Source organism: Neolamprologus brichardi, chromosome 12 (assembly GCF_056152115.1).
Source record: "Neolamprologus brichardi isolate AB-2024 chromosome 12, ASM5615211v1, whole genome shotgun sequence".
NCBI lineage: Eukaryota > Metazoa > Chordata > Actinopteri > Cichliformes > Cichlidae > Neolamprologus > Neolamprologus brichardi.
The window spans coordinates 32,979,026-33,004,277 of record NC_142115.1 but is presented as its reverse complement, the minus strand read 5'-3'; the positions used below and the strand labels follow the sequence as shown (position 1 = coordinate 33,004,277).

The window sequence follows — 25,252 nt, the reverse complement described above, 5'->3', positions numbered from 1 at the left end:
AAGATGGCGCAGTGCTGTAACCTTTATGCAGCCAGGTCATTAAGAACACATTCTTATTTGTAACGGTGAAAAAATGAAAAGCTTATTGAAGAAAATAAGCTAAAAAACAAACAAAAAAAATGTCACTTTCTATCGTTTTATCCTCCATTTATCAGACATACAGTCTTGAGCTACATCTGGTCACTCAGATGCAGTTCTACGCTTCTTAGCTCCAGCACGTCCTGATTAACCTCTCATTCGTTTGTAGTGGGAACCTTCAGCAGTCGTGAGTGGTACCTTCACGGCGGTGAGCAGGCGGACGTAGTCACCCAGCAGCTCGGAGAAAAGGTAGAAGTCAGCGTTGGCCTGGTCCTGGTGCAGCTGATCGATCTTCTCCTCCACCTCAGCCAGCTGGGACAGAGCCCGAGACAGAGCTGTGTGGTCCTCGCTGTTCCCCAACATGGCCGCCGACTTGGCAAACTGCGCCGTGTTCACGGATAGCTCTGGAGGGGAGCGAGAGGAGGACTTTAAGAGTCAGCCACTTTACAGGGTCTCTACTCACGCGCAGAGGAAGAGTTCGGACATTTTATCAGAACTTTTAATTGAACTTCTATGTTAAAAACTTTCAGGTGTTTTCTTTTGTTGGGCTTAATACAGTTTTCAGCCTCAGGATAGACTCAGGATAAGATAAGAAGACAGTGTCAAAGAGAACACATTTGTTTTGGTAAACACTAAGCGTACCTTTCCTGTGACAGACCAGAGACTCCACGCTGGTGTGAAGTTTCCTCAACTGAACGTCCAGATTCTCAAAATGCTGCTGCTTCTCCTCAAACCACTGACACAAACACAGACACACCCAGCCATTAAAACAGTCTTCATTTATCCAGTGTTCCCATCTGATTTTCATTCCTTACTCTTATCTTTCCTACTTTATTTCCCTTTTCTTGTCACTTTCACTTCCGCCCCCATTTCCAATTCTTTGCTCATCCAGCTGTTTCTTTCCTTCCTTATTTAATTTTCCTGCTTTGCTTTACATTCATTCCTTCCTTCCCAGCTCCGCCCCACTTCCAGATTTCTTTCACGTTTCCTTCTTTTATTTTTCTCAATCTTCTTTCTTTTTGTCCTTCCTGTCCCTCCTTAAGTTACTAGCTTACTACCATCTGTTTATACAGTGGGGCAAAAAAGTATTTAGTCAGCCACCAATTGTGCAAGTTCCCCCACTTAAAATGATGACAGAGGTCAGTAATTTGCACCAGAGGTACACTTCAACTGTGAGAGACAGAATGTGAAAAAAAAATCCATGAATTCACATGGTAGGATTTGTAAAGAATTTATTCGTAAATCAGGGTGGAAAATAAGTATTTGGTCAATAACAAAAATACAACTCAATACTTTGTAACATAACCTTTGTTGGCAATAACAGAGGTCAAACGTTTACTATAGGTCTTTACCAGGTTTGCACACACAGTAGCTGGTATTTTGGCCCATTCCTCCATGCAGATCTTCTCAAGAGCAGTGATGTTTTGGGGCTGTCGCCGAGCAACACGGACTTTCAACTCCCGCCACAGATTTTCTATGGGGTTGAGGTCTGGAGACTGGCTAGGCCACTCCAGGACTTTCAAATGCTTCTTACGGAGCCACTCCTTTGTTGCCCGGGTGGTGTGTTTTGGATCATTGTCATGTTGGAAGACCCAGCCTCATTTCATCTTCAAAGTTCTCACTGATGGAAGGAGGTTTTGGCTCAAAATCTCACGATACTTGGCCCCATTCATTCTGTCCTTAACACGGATCAGTCGTCCTGTCCCCTTGGCAGAAAAACAGCCCCATAGCATGATGTTTCCACCCCCATGCTTCACAGTAGGTATGGTGTTCTTGGGATGCAACTCAGTATTCTTCTTCCTCCAAACACGACGAGTTGAGTTTATACCAAAAAGTTCTACTTTGGTTTCATCTGACCACATGACATTCTCCCAATCCTCTGCTGTATCATCCATGTGCTCTCTGGCAAACTTCAGACGGGCCTGGACATGCACTGGCTTCAGCAGCGGAACACGTCTGGCACTGTGGGATTTGATTCCCTGCCGTTGTAGTGTGTTACTGATGGTGACCTTTGTTACTTTGGTCCCAGCTCTCTGCAGGTCATTCACCAGGTCCCCCCGTGTGGTTCTGGGATCTTTGCTCACCGTTCTCATGATCATTTTGACCCCACGGGATGAGATCTTGCGTGGAGCCCCAGATCGAGGGAGATTATCAGTGGTCTTGTATGTCTTCCATTTTCTGATGATTGCTCCCACAGTTGATTTTTTCACACCAAGCTGCTTGCCTATTGTAGATTCACTCTTCCCAGTCTGGTGCAGGTCAACAATTCTTTTCCTGGTGTCCTTCCAAAGCTCTTTGGTCTTGGCCATGGCGGAGTTTGGAGTCTGACTGGTTGAGGCTGTGGACAGGTGTCTTTTATACAGATGATGAGGTCAAACAGGTGCCATTCATACAGGTAACGAGTGGGGGACAGAAAAGCTTCTTACAGAAGACGTTACAGGTCTGTGAGAGCCAGGGATTTTCCTTGTTTGAGGTGACCAAATACTTATTTTCCACCCTGATTTACAAATAAATTCTTTACAAATCCTACCATGTGAATTCATGGATTTTTTTTTCACATTCTGTCTCTCACAGTTGAAGTGTACCTCTGGTGCAAATTACTGACCTCTGTCATCATTTTAAGTGGGGGAACTTGCACAATCGGTGGCTGACTAAATACTTTTTTGCCCCACTGTACTTCCTTCTTTCTCCCTCCTCCATCTTTTCCCTATTCATTTCTACCCACACCTTATATTTTAAAATGCATTTCTTTTATTATCACTTCCCATTTTGGTCCCTCCTTCTCATTTCACCCTTCTAAATCTTTTTTCATTCCTCATTTTCAGTATTACCTCTCCACACTCTTTATTAGTCCTTATTCCCCCACTCCAGTTTCTTCTTTCCTTCCTTCATTATCTTTTTCCTTTCTTTTCTGTCTTCCTTATATTCTCCCATCTTTCTGTACATCCTTCAGTCTCTCTATTCATCCCTCCTCCTTTCCTCCTTCGCCCCTTCCTCTCTATTCGTCACTCACAGCATCGGACTCGTTCATCTTGATGGTCATCTTGTTGACTGCATCTGCCGCCTTGTTCACCATTCGCAGAAGTCCGGCGCTGCTCAGAGCTTGAGTGCTGACAGCCCGCGGCAACTAAGACAACAAGCAAACAAACAAACAAGCTCCGGTTCTAATTACCTTTATATTTATTTGGCTCATTTCTTCATACATTTCAGCTTATTCCTGCTTTCCGTTCGTCTCATCCTTACTGCATATGTTGCGTTTAATAGCCATCTTTTTGATGTTGATTGTTTCCACCTTCCTGATCACTTTGTTCCTTGAGTTTTTTCCCCTGCTACTTTTCACTTCCTATTGTTTCTCGTTCCGTCTTTCGCTCCAAACATCTGTGGTCTTTTCTCCTTTCCTCTCTGATTGTCTTGTCTACCACATTTTAGCTACAAACAGGTTTAATGCAGCTTCTTTATGTGCTGATCGTCTTTTACGGCTACAAAAACCATCACAGAATCCATTGCATCACAATGAAAAAGCTAGGACACCCATTTGAAAACAGCCTCATTTTTCTTCATTCTGGAAAAGTTTACTTTTTCCGGACATACAGGGTTTTCCTGTGACCGTTTACTCCCCCCCACTCCAATCTCATTTAGCAGGAGCGGCAGCAGCCGGAGGACGGCGGCGTCCCCGGGGCCCTCGGTTAAGGGGGGACGAGGGTAAATGAGTTGAGGTGGGAGGTGAAAATAGCTTTCAATTGCAGCTCGGTGCCATTCACCCCCTCCCTCCACCTCTCCCTCCTCTGGTTGTGTTTCATTAAGCGGGCCAGACGGACCGACACGCTCGGTCAAGCGTCCGAGCAATTCACCTGTTAAATCTGTGACACAAAGCCATTTATTCTGGACCCAACGACTGCAGCTGTATCACAACACAATCCCACCAACAGTCAGGTGGGTAGCAGGGGAGGAGAGGAGGGAGCGGGGCGGGGGTAGGATACTTTGAATCCGATGTTGCAGAGGATTTAGTTGGAGTGGACAATAAAACAAGGAAACAGAAAACGCCGCGGGCTGTTAAGCGCCGAGGCAGTTTTTGGAAAGCTCGGTTCACAGCAGCGGCTCTGGGCTTCGACCTGGTCGGGACATTTTGCCACTGTCCTCACAGGCTGAACCAAAATAGTACCCTGATCTTTCAACTATGGTCATCCTGTAGCTCTGCTTCTAGCAGGCCTACGGACATTCAGATAAACAACCTTTATGGGGAACTTGTTAGGCAAATTGTGGTGGCTCAATAGCACCCCCTACGGGTCATATTACTAATGATGCAAAAACAAAAATTTGGATTAATTAAATTACACACAAACAGTATAAAGAGGTGTGGACTGGGACAAGGCGGCCCACTATGATCGGTCGAAACAGTGCAGATGGCCCAGTTAAATATGCAAAAAATATATCAATTATAACAAATGAAACTATATAAATAAAACCATATGCATCCAAATTATGCACGTTTTAATTTGTTTGATTATTGATTATTGATGACTTCAGCTGATGAGAGTGAACTGGACTTCTGTACAGTGTTTGTGCTGTTGGTGGATTTTGTTGAGTGAAAGTATTCTGTTATGTACTTTGCACTAATTAGCAGACATCTGTGTAATGCACCTGCACAGTGCATGGAAACAACTTGGTAACCAAGCTGGCTAACAGTGTGAGATAACCTTGAATTAAAATCAAGACTTCAAAATAAGACTTCTTTAACCAGTTAGTGACATCACGGTGGCTAAAACCATCTTTTCTATACAGTCTATGTTTACTATTCTGCAATCTTCAGCTTTAGAGTGATGCATCATAGAAATCCTTAAGCGCTGGATATCGATACTCAGCTCCAGCTACTCATAGAGGTTGCTGTACTAAAGTTTTCTCTCAAATAAGGTTTAGTGTGGAAGTGCTCGCCGTTTTTAATGCATGAAATACCATCTCTTGTTTGTCTGGAACGTAAATGGACAAACACTTGTGTGGAGAAATAAATTGATTTTTCAGCTCACCTGATTCAAAAGTTTCACCGCAAACAAACTGCATGTTATAACTGAACGTGCTGCTCAGAGTTTTAACTCGGTTTTTAGCGTTAAAGTAAAAATTAAACTCCAGAAATAGAACAGACAAAAGCAGGAATGAGGTCCGACTCCAGGTTTGCAGGTTGTGTTGATTTTCTGCAGTGGAGCGTTGAAGCAGTTTCTAAATAATGATGCAGACTGGTGCGCACCGTTACATTCAAAAGACACTGGGCTGCAGGAAGTGCTGCTGTTAAAACTACATCAGCTCAGTAGGGAAAAGTGGAAGCGCAGAGATGTGATGATAATGAACAAGTTTGCTGAGGTTTGTCGGAGGTCCTGCCTGCACTGACTGATGCTGATGAGTCCAACATCTCCAAGCAAAAGGTGTAATTTCTCTTATTTACCTCTGAGCTCTCCAGGAATTGCAGAACGTCAGGATCCTTCAGCAGGATGGGATGCTTCACCGTTCTCATCAAATATCTGAAAACAAGAAGAAATATGAATCAGAAGATAAACTTTTCTTTTTATGAAGTTTAGTTTCCGTTTAGTTATCCCAGATGACATTGAGTAATCAGCTTCTTCTTTGACACGATTGGCTGGTGTTTAACTCTTTAAGACCTACCATAGAACCAAGTCCGCCAGAGCTTATATTATATTTTTACATGTTGTAGTGCCATTTTTGGGAGCATTTCAAGTTGCTATACATCAATACAACCATTACAGCCTAAATTTTAATAACATGTCTGCATTAAGTGCATAGTAGTTACACAAATTGCAGAAAAGTGCAATAAACTACAAAACAATTGAAAATCGTTTTTGTTTTTTTAACATATATTTCTAGTTAGAGAAATTTAAGAGGCGTATCCCTCAAAACTGTAAATACAAAAAAGTTGCACAAAATAGTTTCCCACCACAGGAAATTTATTTTAAGTGTCTTCATAGTTTTATTTTTGAAAAACACCAATTTTTATATACTGCAGGAAAAACGAAAATAAATATTATAATGCAAATTTGCAAAAAAGCAGCATATGCATCAAAATAAACTATTTCCAGCAGTGCAATATGAGTCCTAAGCATCCCAGAAACGACACAGAAAGTCATAAAGTCAAACATAACTTTTAAAAACACCAGTATAGGCCTCTGGGGCCCTGATGGTAAAAAACTACATTTCCGCGAAATGATGTCACTTCCGGTTTCGGGCAGGTCATGGCGGTTCGCACTGACGTCTATTCCAACGTAGGAAGTGTTATGAACAGCTGATCGGATCGGCAAAGCGCGTTTCTGGAATATTATGTTTTTATTGCTGCAAGCGCTTTTTATATAGTTTTTGCAAAGCTATATGTGGAAGGAAACTGTGACCGAGGACAAGCTGATGGCATAAGATGTAAGTACAACTCCTCTGGTTTCATATGAAAAAAAATAATTGCACTAGCTTACGTGGTTGCAGAGCTACCGGGATTTAAAAATAGTTACGCAAAACAGAGCGTGCCCGCTCTGACCGGTTTTAAAGGGTTAAACTCATTATTTTGCAATTCTCAGCTGTTTTTATACCTGACATTCAAGGAGCTCGAATTAAAGAAAAGCACTGCCTTATGCAATGAATTCAAAACAGACCACTGGAGTTTTACACATTTTCTGATCTGACCACTGCTGTGAAATACTTATATTTGATGATGCTCCTGATATTACAACTCTAAATCATGGGCAGCTTATAGGTCAAGAACTGGCAGGATCACCAAGCTTGTAACGTTTGCATTTCAGTCTGGATTTTGGAATATTGTCTTAAAATTTATATTATAAGTCGGGGTTGTCACAGTATCAGTCTTTTACTACAAATCACCGTTCCTAAAAAGGTAAAAAGTTAAAAAGAAAAGCGTCAAACTGCAGGGAGTCAATCAGACCAGTGACAAACTCATGTCAGGGAACAGTGGTGCATGTTTAAGGAGTCGGCTCGAATGCTCAGAAAGCAGGCGAGAGAGGAAGAGCAACAGCAGCAAGAAAAGGCAAGAACATTTTAAATGAAGAATGAACACCTCAGCAGTCTCCGGAGCTTTATTCAACAATGTCACAGTACACCAACTCACTGAGTGGGTTTGTTCTGGGAAGTGAATCTTCCCTGTTGTGTGAGAGAAGCTGCAGCCGCCAGAGAAAAATAAATGATTTTAGTAATTATGGCTCTTCTTTAGTCATCTTTTAAGTGTGGCTGCAAACTTAAAGTCAGTTAAACTTAAGAGATATCAATCTGCCCCTCATTTGTTGCAAATGATAGTGACAACAGGTGTGCCGGAGAGGCAACAAGAAAACCCCCAGAAGGGGAACGGTTCTGCAGGTGGTGGGCACAGACTCTTATCCCTCCTGACAGGATTTTCTCTACTTTTGCTTTTTGCTAGTGTCCTTGTCATTACTGCTAGCTTGAGACGGGCCTGCCACCCATTCTGGTTTCTCATGTAGACCATCTTTTCATCTATTTGTTACACTTCTCGACTCTCTTATTAACCGATGCCATTTTCACTCATGCAATGCAGAATATTTCTAGAAATCACACCTGACCTTGAGAAATGTCTGATCCAATAATGCTAAACAGGCTTTACTTTTTCAGCACCACAGTACAAAGTCCATGTCATGTCCAACTGAGCCCATGTGAGACTAGCAAAGGTAACTGCCTGAGAACTCAGTGAGCTCTAGATGGGCAGCAGCCCTCACAGGGTGCTAATCTTTGGGCTCTGAAAGCAGCACGAGTGCATGATTTAATGAGCTAAATTTATTCTACAAAGAGAGGTATTTAACATTTTCAGCACATCGACGATGGCTTCTATTCTGCCGTCGGACTCTTTAATTTAAAAGTTTAAAATTCTGAAGACACCCCTCCACCTTCTCCCAGTTTCTGCCTAGATGTTAAAATCAATTCATTGTTGGTTTGGTGTTTACACAGCATTTGCTTTTGGAGGGGAAAAAAGTGTTTTTCGAACAACGTATACTTGTTTTTAACTTTACAAATTTTATTAATGTGATCTTATTAACTGTGTGTGTGTGTGTGTGTGTGTGTGTGTGTGTGTGTGTGTGTGTGTGTGTGTGTGTGTCCATCAGGGTGGAGTTCTGAGCAGCAGCTCTGAGCTCCATCAGCTGTCATTGGCTGACCTTCCTGTCAATCAAACGGCATCAGTAAATGGCAGCAGAATGTCAGCCCCGCCCCACCCATCCTCCCTCCACCTCACTGCTCAGCATTCAACATAACACACACAAACACACAAACACAAAGATGGATGTTTTGATAATGATGCACCTAATATTTGTGGTTTAACCATCATTTATTTACAGTCTGAAAACACTAACGGCTGCATTCAGTTTAGCAGCTTAAGGTTCAGGCAAAAAGGTCTGATTTCCACTTTTGATACAACAGTTCTGCAGTTATTATTTTTTATTTTTTTACATTTCCAAGTCATTTTCTTTCTATTTGTCTATCAGTAATCCCCCGTTTAAGGTAGCTTTGTTTCTATCACATTTTTAGACTTTTGAAACACCACACAGATTATAATTAAATACCTATTTCATCATCATTCTGGGTGAACAATGACGGAAAACAAACTGTGCAGCTGTACATAACAATAACTCTGATATATATAAAAATGTAGCACATCTACCACAAATACAAAATATCCAGAAAGAGACTAAAAGCATCCACAAAAAAGTTGCAGATGTATTGAATTAACTTGATATTTCTGATACAGTCCCGATCAAATGTTTAAGACCACTTGAATAATGGCAAAAAAGTCATATTTTGCATGGTTGGGTTGTAACAAGATTCCAAGTAGAGCTCCAACATGCAACAAGAAGAAATGGGAGTGTGACAAAACATTTTTTGAGCATGCAATTTATGGAAAATAACCCTTAAACTGAAACAGGCTGATCAAAGGTTTAGGACTGCATATCTTTAAGAAGCCAAATCTATGCAAAAATGTGGATTCATTTTCTGTCAGGTAGTCACACTGCCATGACATTCTGGAAAAAAGTCAGGTCAGGTTGTTTAATAATTTAATCTATATTTATCCCCAAATATTTTCGACTTTCTAACACATTACAACACAAACACAAACAGCTTTTAGCAGCTGATGTGCATTTTTAGACCTCCATTAGTGTTTGAGAGCATCAGAGATAATTGATCTAAAACTGCTCCCAACGTTACACCATCACCGCATGATGATGATACAATGCAAATGTGGGCTGTGATGATTCATATTTCCCAGTAATCTGATTTCTACAGATAATAAACCAGAAAATGCTCGCTAGCAGGTCACTCATCACACACAAACGCTCATTTTTCATGTTACATGTCTGAGGACAATCTTTCATACCTCTCGAGTGCCGACCTTCTCTTCTCTACAAACTCGTTGGATGACTGGTCCTCCTTCCCCACCTTCACCTTTGTCATCCCTGCACAAGAGGAGAAACTCATTAACATACCTGAATAACAAACAGGTTAAGGACGGGGCATTTACATGAACACATGCATACGTATGTTGTCAGTTTTCTCACAGCCTCCTCATGCTTGTAGTCTTTTCCTCTCTGACATTAATATTGTTTTTCAGTGTATTAATTAAAAATTAAAAACATGTAAGTGAATATTTTGTATTAATACATGAAATTTCCTGTAAACATTATACATATTAAACTTTATATATTAATAACATTATGACAATAAATTACTGTTATCTTTATATATTAATAGCAGTGTTATGGACCACATGCTCTTTCATGTGCTCATTATACAGCTCTACTGTCCTTTGCAAAATTAAATGGTTGGCTAGCTAGATGTATTTAAGGATATTTTAATACAGATAATCATGCTCCAGGGAGCAGAGACACATTTGTGTGTCTACTGTTTCAGGGTGCAGTTCACAGGGCATTCCCTGACAGTTAATTTGGGGCTTTATCTCAGTGCAGTTTAACTCTGGGCAGCCCACATTATCTGGATACGAACCCTCTGACAGGTGTGACAGAAAAGCATTGTTAAGTATAGACACTTTGGACAGTGTCATAATTGTAAATTGCCAAAATAGATTTGAAATGAACCAATCCAGACGCGGTTAAAGAGCAGACCTTCAACTTGAAGTCACAGGGTTGGAATTTCAGACATTCGTATACATAGACAGTTCTGTATTTTCAGGGGTTCAAGGTAAATTCAATAAATCATAGATTGGTTTCTTTTCACATAATAAGTTAAAATTGTTACACTTTTCAAACATTTATGCACTTCGCTGTAAATGGTTAGTGAGGAGGACCCAAATGCTCTGTTCTTAGTGAGGCTGAGGGATGAGTATCACGTCCCAGCGCTGTGACTAATGACTGATTTGCTTCATCTGTGCAGGTCTTAGATTGCAGTTAAAATGAAATTAATGAAGAGATTTTTTATTTTTTTTTGCAGATACTGAAATCTGCCCAGCGGTCGAGCAGGTGCAGCATTTACTCACCTACGATGCTTTTCTCCGGTGCAGGGGGGACGATGTAGCCTATGTGCAGGTACTTGGAGGCCAGTTTACTGTGCAGACCCAGAAAGTCACTGAAACGCCTTTTTACAGCAAACTCATCTCGCTTAAACAAGGACATGGAGGTCTGAACGAGCGACATAAAAGGAAAGACAGAGAGCGATAAATTATGAGTAGAAGAAAACAACGTCTGAAATATGGCTTTCAGCCATCGCTGCTTTTAGGAAGAGTTAATTTAATGAATACATTTTGTAAAAATATAATTTAAAAAATTGGATTTTTTGATTAGTAAAATGTTTTTCTCCTAGCTAAAGATAACTGAACATTAAAGCAATGTTTAAAAAGAGAATGATAAGTCGCCCTTGCTATACCACCTTTATGTTAGAAATATAAATTACAAAAATAAATGTTAAACAAAAATCAACATTATATGAATATGTTGTATAATAATCTCACCTTGGTCGTCACTTTGTAGGCCATATATGCATTCATCCCATCACCTGGAACACACAGAAAGCTGATTCACACTAAAATAATTACTCTAATTACTCAATTTCCTCACTAGTATTTACACAAACCAGTGAAACACACACACACACACATATTGTGTCACTCTTAAAGAAGTAATTATACACCAAGAAAAATATCTGACTGATGCAACAGGAATACACTCTGATCAGATGCCAGACTAGTTAAACTGGTTTCATGTGTTTCCTTGCGGTGATAGACAAGCATCAGCAATTTACTGTTTAATGTTCCTTGTTTGACCTTTATATTTATTTAAAGGGACTGTGCCTGTTGAATAACTAATAACAGAGTTTGTTCAGGGCTCTAGCAGGGCTGCAAAGCTCCGGTGCCAATGCTTAGTGTAATAATTTCCTGCATGATGACCAAGATTGTGACTAAGCAGACTGTTGGTGTCTACTCTGCATTTTTCTTCATCTCTCAATTTGTGGTGGAAGCTGATGAAAACAGAAGAAGCTGAAGTGAAACGGAGGAGAGGAAATGCAATAGAGTAACAGGGGGCTGATGGGAAATGTAGGCTTAGTGAGTGAGAGAACCGTCTCGTAATGTTGCCAAAATCAGTTGCATTTCTGGCTCTGGGAAGCATCTCGGAGATCTTTGCGTGGATATGTCATGATGTGAAGCCATGTACTCACCAACTTTCTCTGGGTCAGACACCGATATGTGAATGTCAAAAGAATCTCCGCCCTCCTCTTCTTCAATCTACAGAAAATAGGAGCAAAACGTTTCCCAATTTTATTCCTCCAGGGAAATCGTGTTAGTGTCTGATATCGGCACAACAGCAAGATGAATATTTAATGAAGACAACAGGGAAAAAATGCACTTTGTATATTTAGCAACTGATGTCCTTTAGCTACTAACCGATAATATTACAATACAAATGTGAATCACATCTAAAGTTATAAAGTGTAATCTGAGACTTTTTCAAAACAACATTTCTGATTAATTTATTTTTTTGAATCCACTCAACACAGAAGTATATGTGTGAACAATTCCCCATTCAGCAGGGATTTTTTTACTTTCTGCCAAATACTTTTTCTAAATAAATGCATGTTTTCTTTAAGAAAGGATGAAAAAAGTACTACACCTTCCAAAACAGAAGGAATGCAAGCTGACCAATAAATGTAAGTTTTGAAACAATGATTCCAATTTTAATTTTTAGCACCTTTCATGCAAAGTAACCCAAGTGGTTTACAGATAAAGAAATCAACAATACAATAAAACATTAAAATCCTCTCCATTCAAACTTGTAATACTGCTCAAAATGCAATTAAAATACAACAAGGAGGCCATTCCACACTACAGTGCCATTAAATTCAAGAGTAAGGCAGTATAATCAAAGAGGCATTGTTGGTACATAAACTGAAAGGCAACTGCTGACAAAGGAAGCTCCTACTTCACTGAAGGCTTTATAAGCGAGTAATTGAAGTTCGAAGTATAGCAGGATTTTGAATTAACGCCAACCGTCAGCATTCTTAAGGTGTCAAGTACAAAGTGAGCTGCAGTAACCTAAGTCACTTGTAAAAGTATGCGTCAGCATTTCAGCAACACTGGAGTTAAAAATTGTCTCATGTTTCGAAGTCATTTTTGTCACCGTATTAAAATGTCTAATAAAATTCAGGTCAGAGTCTAAAATTGTTACCAGATCTGGACCTTGTGCTTTCAGACAGAGCAGCTGCTTCAGTCTCTGCTTTTCTGGTATTTTAATTCCACATGTAAGACCTCTCTTTATGTTCATGATGTTATAAAACATATTTACGTATACAAGCAGCAGAAATATCTGACGATATTATTTGTAATAATGTTGCTGAACACATACAATGAAAAGAGAAAAGGGCCGAGAATACTTCCTTGAGGAACACCATATTCAGTGTCACATTAACCTCCGAAACTAGTCAGGCTCTACACCAGCGGTCCCCAACCCCCGGGCCTCGGTCCGTGAGTCGTTTGGTACCGGGCCGCGAGAGTTGAGGCTCAGGTGTGAAATGTATGGTTTTCAGGGTTTTTATCAGTTTTCAGCGTTATTTTGTTATTGTTTTGATCGTTAACTCGGTTTTCCTGGGTCTTTTCACCTGTGTTATGAATAAATCTTCTTTTTTTCAGTACCGGTACTAGTTTTATTTTGTTGTATTTATCCGCAACACCTTAAAGACCGGTCCGTGAAAATATTGTCGGGCATAAACCGGTCCGTGGCGCAAAAAAGGTTGGAGACCGCTGCTCTACACCACATTAGGGATGGGTATCGAAAACCGGTTCTTGTTGAGAACCGGTTCCCACTGTTTCAATTCCTTGGAATCGTTTGCCATTTTTGCAAACGATTCCCTTATCGATTCCAGTCGCCCCGAATGACGTCACCACGTTGCGGAGCGTCATTTACCTGGCAGGAAACATGGCGGCTCAAACGCTAAAAAGTTTGGTTATACTTTACGAGAACGGATGACAACAGGGCAACTTGCAATACTTGCAAAGTAGATATTTCATTTAATGGAGGAAACACTACGAATATGCAAAAGCATTTGCTCACAAAACACACGATGACCTTAAATGAATGTCGTGTTTTTAATTCCGCTCCGGACTCGTGAATCTCAACCCAGCAGCAGCGGTAACGTTTGCACGTCCTCTCCCGTTAATACGGCAGGTAAATAATCAACTAACAGTGCATATTATGTTAGCGCGATCTGCCTTATTACAAAACCTGCCATTACTGTGCATTTAGGTGACCATGATGAGAGAGACAGACAGAGTCTGGCTCAGATGCTGGCAGTTCTCGCTGCAGTCTACCGTAGCGTCTCCTTTCAGGCCAGGATAGACGAATGTCACCGAGCAGTGACTAAGTTTGTGGTAAAAGGCTTGCACCCATTTGCCACAGCAGATGCCCCCGATTTTCGGTAAGTGAATGTGTTTAATTGTAGGCAGGGACATTATTGGATATTCTTGTGTAATTGCTACAGAAGAATATTTATTTTATTATTTTACATTCACAATTTTTTTTTCCTGGGGACCCTGTGACACCCCATTGAAGAGCCATAGGTTGGATCTGTTAAGATCTCACTGTTGGGTTTGTAAGGCCATGTTACTCCTAAATTTCTATCTTGTTCAAAGAGGAGATATAAAACAAAGATCTAAGCTAATCGACCTTAGTGTTCTCCTTTTTAAAAAAAAAAAAAAATCGATAAGAGAATCGATAAGAGAATCGATAAAGAATCGAATCGTTAAACAGAATCGAAAATGGAATCGGAATCGTGAAAATCTTATCAATACCCATCCCTACACCACATATCACAATATTTATATGGATTCCTCCAGCTCTTATATTCATCTCGATATGCCAAAAAGATGCAATTTAAATTTGTCAAAGTAAAATAATTTAAATCTGTGCTAAACCTCTGACAGTCTACCAACCCACTGAGAGTATACCTGCCTCTTGCCATAAAACAGTTATTAAATCCGGTAGTTATTACACACAATTTGGAAATCCTTTGTTGAGATAACAAAGAAACATTCAAGAAGTTAAACGACCTGCGGGCCTTTATAATTTGAAGATAAAAAATGTGTTAAAATGAGCCTTTCAGAAAATGCATTCGCTCTAGAACAAAGAAACAAATTTATGAGAAGATGAAAATAGAATATAATTATGTTACAATAATAGAAGAAGAATAATAGAATAAAATTATGTCACAGATGCTATAATGTTTTTGTTCTTTTAAGTCTCAAACTCATGAGACTAAAATGAATCTAAATTAAAATTAAATGTAGGAACTAAATTTTTGCTCCAATTTGAAAATACACAAATACACAAGCACTTTGTTTAAGAAAGACTTTAGAGGAACTGCTATTAGAGTATTAAAAGCCAGTTTTGAGTGGCGTTACCTCATCGAATGAGGAGTGTGTGAACATGTCGTCGTGGGTGTGGCCAATGCGAGGGGTGATGACGGACGTGGGAGGGGTGATGGGGGTGATGGCGGGCGATGGGCCATCGGACAGCAGAACGTCTCTCTCTGGACTGTCCAACGAAACCTCCTCTGTCGCTTCTATAACACCACAGAGACACAACAGGAAGTCACTGAGACTGTGTGATTCAGGCTTCATACTTCCAATGACTCATCATCTGTTTTGAGTCTAATGGAACCATAATTTACTAAATGAATATCATTCTGTATTCAGCAAGACGGGAATCCAGCTCATCAAAAGCTCATCGGGAACAACTTTATTGAGGTCACAGACGGTGAACAGTGAGGTCCTTTTTGCACAGATTTCTGTCCTTCTCTTTGTAGTCACTGGAGTTTAATTTTAATGTGAACGTGAGTTTGTGGATTCCTACCTGCAAACAGATCCTCTGGATCGTCATCAAAGAGCGAGTCTTGCTTGGGTCCATTTGAGTTGGTGCTGATGTCCTCAGCAGTTAAACTGGCTGGTTGGGACTGCACATTAACACAGATGCAAAAAAGTGTGAGATCTTCTGCAACAAGGAACAAAGGAGCTTTGACCTGATGATAAATTATATCAAGTACTAATTCTGTGCACAATGACATCTTATTGTGCAGAGATTTGAATTATTTACCATTTCATGCCTCGCTTCCTTTCGTCACCTATTGATTTTGGAAGACTGAGAATCTATCATTGATATTTCAGTTAAATAAATACTTTATTAAGTAGTTTAAAATGTCTCGAAGTAGCATAACAAAACTGTTTTGTCTGTTTTCTTCTAAATCTCCGCTTCTACAATCAGACTTCATATTAACTCATAAGAACCCAGGGTCACACGTGTGTCATCGCCTCTTCACACATCGAGGAAAGTTCCTGTTAAAGTTCCAACTTTGACTGTCCTGAAGTTTTCCTGACAATAAAAATGGGTCTGGGCTCTAATAAGTTAATATGTATCTGTTAAAAGGTGACTAATGCAGGCACAGCAGAAATTTCAACAGCCTACATCTGTGTAGCAGAAACCACTGAATTCCTCTTAAAACTGAAGCTGGAGTTTGCACTTTACTCCACATTGTTTCATTTCCAGCAAACTTCTGAGCTCCACAGAACCTGAGCGTCATTTTCACGTCACAGCAGACTGACTCAAATTTAAGTTCTTTCCTGCCAGCGCGGAAGAAAAGTGGAAGGAGAGCAGCTGCCACATCTGCACAGAAGCTGTGCGGACTCAACATATTCCACAGAAGAAGCAAGGCAAAGAAAAAAAAGAGAAAAAAGAAAGGTTCCAGCAGTGTGTGTCATCCATCCTGCTGAACCACAGGACTTCCTGCCTGGGCCAGCTGCTCCACAAACACTGAAGGTAAAACTGATCGATCAGCAGCACCAACAAAGGCTGAACAGGCTGCCTCTGCCAGAGAAACAAGAGACTTCAAAGATTAGAAATGACTCATGCCTCACCACAGACATCACAAGGACTTCAGAGAAATGGGCTACACCATCACTGAATCTGATATCTTGGATTCTGCAAATACTGAGTACTGATTTGATAGCAGTGTCAAATTAATAAGCTCTATTCCTCACAGTGATGAACTGACTGGCGGTTATTTCTTTATGTGGTCATCAGCTTTCCATCCCTCTTTTGTTCTACTCAAGAACCATTTACCTGCACGCAACCAGAGCGTGCTCAAACGTGATTGTTCAGACAAGAAGAAGACACCAACAATCCTGACTGCAGACTCTACATATTTATATGCAGTCTTCTGACACTTCCGTTTGCTTTTTCAGGGAAGAAGAAAGTGATTCTCAGTGACCTAAACACACTCCTTCCCAGCATAAACATAAATAAATAAAGTTTATGAATCACTTGTGTAGAGTGTGTCGCAACTTTATTGCTTTAGGAGTGGAGATTATTTTATGTGCAGGTTTCCAAGTTTAACGCCTGATCTCTAACACGCTGATGACACGACTAGAGGAAAGGTTCAGATTAATTAGGTTTAATTGAGGCACTGTTGCCTCACAGAAAGAAGATCCAGACCTCGCCCCTCAGACTGTGGTAACAGGAATAGGCTCCAGGCCCCCCACAAAGTTGGATTGGTAGTTTAATCAAATGCCAATGTGGGCGACAACATCGAGCTGTCTCTGTGAGCGCTGTTCTGATTGGCTGGTTATCTGGGTGGCAGATGGAGCTTTCTCTGGTCAGTGTGGTGGTAAAATACTGAATGAACCACACCTGTACAAACTGAGAACTCAGCTGGACTCCCAGAAAGAGAGAAAAGGGAAGAACGAACGAAGGAGAGTTTTTAGCTGAGAGGACAGAAAGAGGAGAGTGTGGAGGCAGGAGGAGGAAATGAGTGATGATAACGAGGAGCTTCCTCCCTCCTTACTCAGCAAGCAAAGAGGGGTCAGAGGAAACACCGCGCGCACACAAACACAGCAGAGCAGCTGCTTCCATTCAACAACTAGTGTTTCAAACTTGCACCGTTCCAACAAAACTGTGAGGCTTTAAACAAACTTTGAGAAAAATCACAGGAAACTGATGGATAATTCATGAAAACAAAACTAACCGCTGATCTGGACCCTGAATTAAAATTAAATGTGAAACTTACAAAAAATATGACTCAAATGTGATCGTTAAAGGGCCTCAATTTACTAGAAACTACAAGAAAACAGAACAGCAAAACCTGCAGCACAAAAATGTGAAAATTATTGTTTCAATCAACATCTTTCTAAAACTAAAACCAAGTGTGACCAGGGGTGGGTTTTCTGAAGAACTGTCAGACTGGATCGCAGTCGTTTAAGGAAGGGGGAAATGATAATAGGAGGAAATACATAGTGGATTATGATCAGAAACACACAAGAGAGAATATGCTTCACCTTCCTGCAAACGAAAAACAAAAGAGGGAAAGAGGAGGAGTTAAAACTTTAGTGGTCACTCTGTCAGTTTACTAGTCCTTCTGAAGAAACATGTGGGCCATGAAACTGTACCCAGGCTGCTAAGATGGGAAGTGCAGAAGTGCATAACACACACACACACACACACGCACACACACAAACTGAAGAGTGCTGTTGTGACACTCAAGAAAGGCAATCATCACCGGGAAGAAAAACCAGAGTGCTGACATGACAAAAAGAGGCCTGTTTAAGAGAACCTGTGTGTGTGTGTGTGTGTGTGTGTGTGAGTGTTTGCACTTTCCTGCTGCAGGCTGGTAACTTTGTTTCCGATTTGAGGTTCCCACACTATGAAAAGCTCCTGTTTTTCTATATGCAAATTCTTTAACATCATTTGTAATTTGTTTTATTTACCTCTTAATCATAGAACAAGAGAATATAAATTGCTCCTTCATTCGTTTTTCTGCACCTGCCTGTTTCTATTTAGGCTGAAACACGAACCACAGTGGGTCGGGTTGGTCAAAAATGGTCAGAAAGGACAAAGATGGTATAAAGAACACATCAACAAATGTAAAAGCTGAAAAAAAGCTCTCTCATGCATGCAGCAACCTCTGGGAACAGGAGGTGCCAAAATCTATAATTCCTCAAAGGGCCACTTGGCGCTTGTCAATACCCAACTTTCCCCCCCCCCCATGATCATGAAGTTAATAAGGGCACGGCCACTTTCATTGACACAAGAAGCTTTAGCTAACTGAACTGGACCTCTCGATCAAGTTGATGCTGGTGACCTCTTGCAATTATCTGAAACATAATATGGTCTGTTGTGTGGCACACACACAGGAAGCTTTTGCTTCAGTTTGTTTTTAAAAATACTTTAAGCTAACCAAGCTTCATACTGTTAGCTGGTATCTTGCACATCACCCTCTCATCCACATACGTCCACTTGTGCCACCAAGAACCTGACATGGTTGTGGCCAAAATGCAAAAAGTGAGGCTTCAAAATGGCATGGTCTCACATGATTCCATCTTTCATTTACAGTCTATGCTTTTAATGCCATTACACATGTTTGTGCTGCAGCTTTGTTGAGCTCCCTTTAAAACCAAACATTTTAACACTAAAAATAAAATTAAATGATTCTGTTTTCAAACAATTCTAGTCAACACCAAAACACAGAAATGTTCAGCTTGCTGTCATGTACTGTATCCAACCTTTAAGTCTAAGAAGCTGCAGACAGCAAATATTTGACAGTAATTACTCTCTGGATATTCCACTGATCAAACAAAAGGCTGGAATAATGACCACTAATGCAATCTAAATCTTATCAAAGCCAAGCCCTATACAACAAACTAGTTCAGCATTAGTAAAACTGCCGTTTTACATATTATTACTCAACATTTTGACCTTGATATTTCTTCTTCTTTTGTTTGTTTTGAGTATCTTCGGTGTCCCTTCACTTTGTCAAAAAACTATAATCTACCTGCTGGATTTTCTGGGCTGCTTTCACCAGTATATTTACATAATTTTGACAAATAATAATATCAAACTTTAACCACTGTCTTTAATCAGCTCAGATACACAAACACAAAGAAACAAAGAACAAAGAAACTTTAATCTGTTAAACTATTGTTTTTCCGTTTTTCCCAATGCGCCTTGAATGTATCATTTACACCTGTGTGACTGTCACCTGACTGCAAGCAAACACACCTCCATTGCGCTTTTTCTCAGCCCAAATAGACCTTATCGGCTCCTGTAACAGTGGCTTAGAAGGCCACCGTTTGGTGTATCAACACCCCGCATTTTTAGCCGTTTTCCTGAATGATGACAGTGCAAAGATGTATGCAATAGAAGCCTCCACACACGCCAAACCTCATTCAAAAATTAAGCGATTTTAAGGTGTCCAGCCTGCCTGCTGCCCCTCCTCTAAGTTTCCATCTGTTGTCAGCTGGAGGCATCACGCCCTGCCTGCCACAGCTCCCCTTCGGCCTCCCCTCATCACCTCCTCCTTACCTCCTGTGTTGTGGCCGGCTCCGGGAACAGTTCCTCCCCGTCCTCCAACTCATGGAAGTCGGTCTGCTCCGGTGGAGCGTCCCTGGCTGTATCCGCCATATCCGTCTTCTGTTTCTGCAGTTTATTGTGGTGATGATGGCTAGCAGCTAGCTAACAGACACACACACAGCCCTAAAACAGTCGACTGACAGGGCGAGAGGAGGAGGAGCGGGGAGTCAGGAGGTTTTCCCAGTTCGTCATGTGACCAATAAAAGGAATCCCTATGGGAACCAGAGTGGCGCGGAAAGAGGGAGGACTCACTCCGCCACGAGTTCGTGGAACCTCTCTGCGAAAATACAAAACATCAATTGAAAGAAAAATACCTTTTCTTTGAAGTTTATTTTTATCATTATTTAATTTAACAGAGTATAGTAAATAATGTATTGAAAATTATAATAAGTAGAAAAAGTAAATATTTAAAATGGACGGATTTTAGTTCATTTAAAGAAGAAAGAAAAACCGAATTAAACTGAAATATACAAGCTAACAGTAGAAAACTACAGATGTGATTTAGTAATTTATGGTATTTTTTCTTTAAAGATCATTTAGAAAAAAATGCAATTAAAAAGAAATGAACTGCTTTTAAAAATGGTTTTATATATAAAATAATTATGCACTATTATAACCATTGTATGTGCGCAGAGGTTTGACGCTTGCTAAGTGCTGCTAAATATATAAAAATGAAAATTTTAGAGTGTACAGATAAATACTTAATTACATCAACTAGTCAGGGGAAAAATAAAGAAATAATTTGCGACTTTATTCTTTAAAAAAAAACATCCAAGTTGAGCATCTAGTGATTTATTCCTTTTTTAAATGTATTTTTGTTACTTAAACAATATTATATTTTCTTATATTTTAAAAATAACAATGTAGCAAATAACAGTTCTAATTATTATGAATTTATTCCTTACAAAGTCACCAGCTTTACATTTCAATTCTGCCACTCCTGTCGCATCTATGTAGTTGTAGTTTTTCTATATGCCCCTGTGCAAATAAATAAATAAATAAATATTTCTACCTAATTATCTACCTACATAGAAGATCTTTGTTTTGGAGCCCCTGGACAGATGAAGCGTTTCAGCCGGAATACATTTAGAGGTGCACACATTCGTAGCTGGCGGCAGGTGTAAACAGGATCTTAACGGCAGCTGATATCGCCGAAGTTTTATTTTAAAGAGCCTTTTTGGAGCTCACTACGTTGTTGTAAGTTCGCCCGGTGTTTACAGAACACGTAACGTTTGTGTCAAGTTAGAAAAGCGAATCCAAAAGACTTTAAGTTTCGTTTTTGTAGTTCTTTTAGCATGGATGCTAGCGCGGAAACGGCTATTGAGGGTTCAGACGATAAAGCGGAAGACCATCATGTAATACAGGATGGAGACCCTGACTTGGACCTGGACCTTGAACTGGATTTCGCCAAAATGGGAGTGACAGGTAAAAGCGCCGGAATTTTACAATGACAGCTGAACAGTGAAGAATACCCGGTGGAGCTTAACAACATCTGGTGTCGTGTTTTCTAGGTGAAAGGGGAATTTGAGAAGTCTGCACATAGTGGTCTTTGATAGACTCAAATAATGTGGTCCAGATAAGAGAAAATGCAGTGAAATCGCCGTTAAAGAGTTTTTGTAGCTGGAAATGGTGATTTATGAATGTGAAATCTAGTTTTAAGCTCTATAAAGCTGTAAATTCACTGTGTTTTTACTTGTAGACAAAACATTTTATTAAACAGAAACTGTATTTCACAGGCTGTTTAGTTGCTGTACCAGGTTTGTTAAGTGTGGCGTGGCAGTTTGGCAATTTACAAAAATGCAATAGATTTTAGAAACCATAAACTGCTTTTTAAACTCCTTAAAGTCTCACTGTTACCATAACTAGTTCTGTACCTAATAAGTTGTTTCCTTGTTGTCTTTTGTAGATCTGAAACACAGAGCTCAGGCTGTGCAGACAGACAGCATGACAGCAGAGTCCAGTGTCAGCACAGAGCCCGACTGGGAGAGTCACGTGGCGGCCGTGTTTCAGTACACCTCCACCCTGATGGAGCAGTATGACAAACTATTGAAAAAACAGGATCAGGAAGAGGTGGAACACGAGAAGTACAAACAACAGCTGCAGAAAAGAAAGGAGGAGGCCACTCGGCAACACCAGGTGAGACACCACAAACACACAGCTATGCAATGCAGGCATGTGTTTATGGTTCTGAATCTCTTGTGGGATTGACCACTGTGTGTGTGTGTGTGTGTGTGTGTGTGTGTGTGTGTGTGTGTGTGTGTGTGTGTGTGTGTGTGTGTGTGTGTGTGTGTGTGTGTGTGTGTGTGTGTGTGTGTGTGTGTGTGTGTGTGTGTGTGTGTTCAGGGTCTACTGGAAAAACTGGACTCTCTGCGAGTGAAACTGCAGCTGAACAACTCCAAGGCCACCAGGAAGAACTTCTTAGGCAAGAAAGCAGAGATGACCACTGAGAAAAACAGAGTAGAGGAGGAGAAGAACAGGTAAGACTTAAATCATATTCCCACCATATTCCCGACAAAACAAATTCTGTTCACTTTGTATCGCTGCATTGTGATCATAGACTGTACATTAAAGATGCCTGTAGTTAAGATGATGTTAGACCTGAACACCTAAGTTTGCCTCGAGAACAAGCTAACATACAAGCTTAAAATTGATACCATAGGTGCATCTACTTAAAATGTTGGACGAGTTGGAGTGACCTCGACCTCAAGGTTGAGAGGACAACATATGATTACAGTGATATATCTGTGATATGGCAATATCGGTAGGCTGAAGTGAGGTTTTAAAATCGCAGCTAAAGTCACACTTTTATAAAACCTAAGATAACGCCTTAATTCCTTTTGACAGAAAATTAAAGAAACTAGAATATATTTAAATTTTAAAAAGAGGAATTTGTTACAAAATAATTTTCTGCTTGCTAACTCTGCTCTTCTCTGTTCATCTTCCTCTGGCAATCAGGCTGGCCAAAGAGCTGGAGGAGGGTGAAAAAAAGCTGACAGCGCTTACAGAGGAGCAAAGCGAGGAACAACGGAGGTGGCAGGAGGAGCTGGAGGAGCTGAGGCAGGAGATGGAGGGAGTGAGGAAGGAAGCACAGGAAGCTCAGCTTCGGGCCTTGCAGGACGAGATCGCAGCTGTGGAGAAGCAGAGAGACGTAGCCATGGCTCGCATTGAGGCCTGGCTGAAAGAGGTTTAGACCCCAGTTCTAGATAAACAAATCCTAATCTGTCAGCCACCTTCTTTATATAAGTCATGATAATCGTGAGACTGATTATGTCCTAGGTGGGGCAATACCTGAACGCACTCAGGGTGGAGTTTCCACAGCAGTATTCTCTTGAGAGACAGAAGTGGGAGAAGAAAGAAGCGTTGGTCAGGAGGAACCAGGCTGAGCTCCAAAGTCGCTTCCAGGAGGTTCTGCAGCAGCTTCACCAGGGGCGAGAGTTGGAGTCCCTCCCTAGGATCAATGTGCCTTCTTTACCGCAGGTTCCCATGGTGAGAGACTCAAGCGAATTCAATGAAATAAATGTACTACTAAATGTACCACATTGTATCAACTTGAGGCTTTAATTTCCCTCTTTATTTACTTTACTTTGTATTAGTTCCCATATTTGTTCACCTTTTTAAATCTTTATTTCTGTTTCGTCATGATAGAAAGGGTTTAGAGACTTATTTTCACCTTGTGTTTTCATGTCCATCCCACTCTCCCATCTATGTTATCAGATTTCTCTATCTCTGTTCCTTTGTGAAAGATACTGATAAATGCTACATATGCTCCTTCATAGACGGCTGCTTATCATCAGCTCTGTTAGTAACTACGCGTTTTCTCGAACAGGCTGAGCTGCGATTCGATCAGGTGATGCAGTCACTGGTTCAGCCACACATCATGGCCCCGCCTCTTTCAAACCCAGCTCATCGACCCCTCCAACAGCAGCGGCACCCACAGTATTACCAACAGCAGCAGCAGCACCATCACCCTCACCCGCACCATCCCCAGTACCGTGCCCCCTACCACCACCCCCCACCCCAGCAATACTTCCAACCCTCCCCATCATTGCAGGACCAGCCTCCACCTCAGTTCCAGCCTCCCCCTCAGCTTCTGCCTCACATCAGAGGCCCAGTGAGGGTGACTCCTCCTCCTAGTCTGTCCCCCTCTCCCCCCTTTCAGGCCACCCACCCTGTGGCTCCTTCCCCACCACCCCACGCTGTAGCTACTACTGCAGCTTCCTCTGCACCGGCAGGCAAACTGGACAAAGTCCTGGAGAAGCTCGGTGCGAGGTTCCCACAATGCAACAGGGCTCAGCTGACGTCTCTGCTCCAGCAGGTGAAAAGCTCTCGTGGTACCTTGGCCGGCATGTCCATGGAGGAAGTCATCGAGCAGGTTGGCTTCAGGCTGGCCCAAAACGAGAGGTCAGCTCTAGGGCCGATTAGCCGGCCCACTCCCCCAGGCCCCATCCAGAGGCCAATGAATCCCATTCACAGAGCAGCACCAAGTGGACACGCTGCCGGGCCCCGTAAACTCTGCCTGATGTGCCAGAACCACGTGGACCCAGAAAGCCGCCACCCACTGAGCTGCTCTCACACCATCCACAAAGACTGTATCCAGGTGTGGCTGCAGTCCAGCAAGAACAACTCCTGCCCCTTCTGTCCAGCAAAGTGACAGATGACAGTCAGCTGTGACTCTCATCAGCGTCGTTCCAAATATTAGTTATATGTTATTAAAGTGTTATGATATATTCAGTGTTTAATTAGCTGTCTGGATTTTTTGGATTGTCTCTGTTTACTGCAAACTGAAATGTCAAGGGACTATTAGAGCATATGTTAGCAATGTTTAGCATGTAGCTGAGTAATCTGTAGTGTTTTGACTGCTAATACACTGGATTTCACTGGGTGAATTTTTAAATACTGAAGTTTGCGTTACAGAAACGAGTTTGACTACAAAGCCTTAAAAATCAAGTTAGTCTTCTGAGTGTCTGTAATGTTATTCTGCCACAGGAGGAAAAATACAACTGCCTACAACTCTGAATCACACTGATCTGTAGGTCTTAATAAATAAATAAATAAGGAAGAATTAATTTGAGATCTTTGTGCTTTTCATCATCACACCATCATCAACATTGGGTCAGCATAAGGTTAATGTAACAACAATCTTTGTGAATTGGGCAGCTGTCAATAATTTGCCACACATATAATTTTAGAATATTTTAACTTTTAACTTTTTTGAAGAAGTAACTATAACTACTTTTTCAAAGTAACTTGTCCAACACTGATCACAA

At 41.0% G+C, this 25,252-nt stretch overlaps 2 protein-coding genes across 3 annotated transcripts in view; one reads left to right on the top strand and one right to left on the bottom strand.

Annotated features, from left to right (window-relative positions):
* The window catches only part of snx2 (sorting nexin 2), a 29,226-nt gene extending 9,061 nt beyond the window's left edge, over positions 1-20,165 (bottom strand). Inside the window, exons 1-11 of the mRNA XM_087849418.1 lie at positions 19,938-20,165; positions 15,441-15,540; positions 14,990-15,150; positions 11,755-11,821; positions 11,051-11,094; positions 10,580-10,721; positions 9,464-9,542; positions 5,516-5,591; positions 3,092-3,205; positions 721-814; positions 277-482 (exon numbers count right to left, since the gene is read on the bottom strand). Of these exons, the coding sequence (XP_087705544.1) occupies positions 277-482; positions 721-814; positions 3,092-3,205; positions 5,516-5,591; positions 9,464-9,542; positions 10,580-10,721; positions 11,051-11,094; positions 11,755-11,821; positions 14,990-15,150; positions 15,441-15,540; positions 19,938-20,036 (1,182 nt within the window). The 5' untranslated portion in view covers positions 20,037-20,165. The remainder of the gene's footprint in view (positions 1-276; positions 483-720; positions 815-3,091; positions 3,206-5,515; positions 5,592-9,463; positions 9,543-10,579; positions 10,722-11,050; positions 11,095-11,754; positions 11,822-14,989; positions 15,151-15,440; positions 15,541-19,937) is intronic.
* A 922-nt stretch (positions 20,166-21,087) lies between these two features.
* Positions 21,088-25,051, top strand: rnf214 (ring finger protein 214). 2 transcript variants are annotated; one of them, XM_087849417.1, is made up of 7 exons: positions 21,088-21,182; positions 21,271-21,410; positions 21,892-22,121; positions 22,329-22,462; positions 22,941-23,169; positions 23,262-23,471; positions 23,812-25,051. In XM_087849417.1, exons 2-7 carry the CDS (start codon positions 21,281-21,283, stop codon positions 24,634-24,636), a joined length of 1,758 nt encoding a protein of 585 aa, XP_087705543.1. In that variant the 5' UTR covers positions 21,088-21,182; positions 21,271-21,280; the 3' UTR covers positions 24,637-25,051. The 2 variants fall into 2 exon arrangements, with proteins under 2 accessions (XP_087705543.1, XP_087705542.1); XM_087849416.1 differs by having other exon boundaries at positions 21,088-21,410.
* Positions 25,052-25,252: the final 201 nt, after the last annotated feature.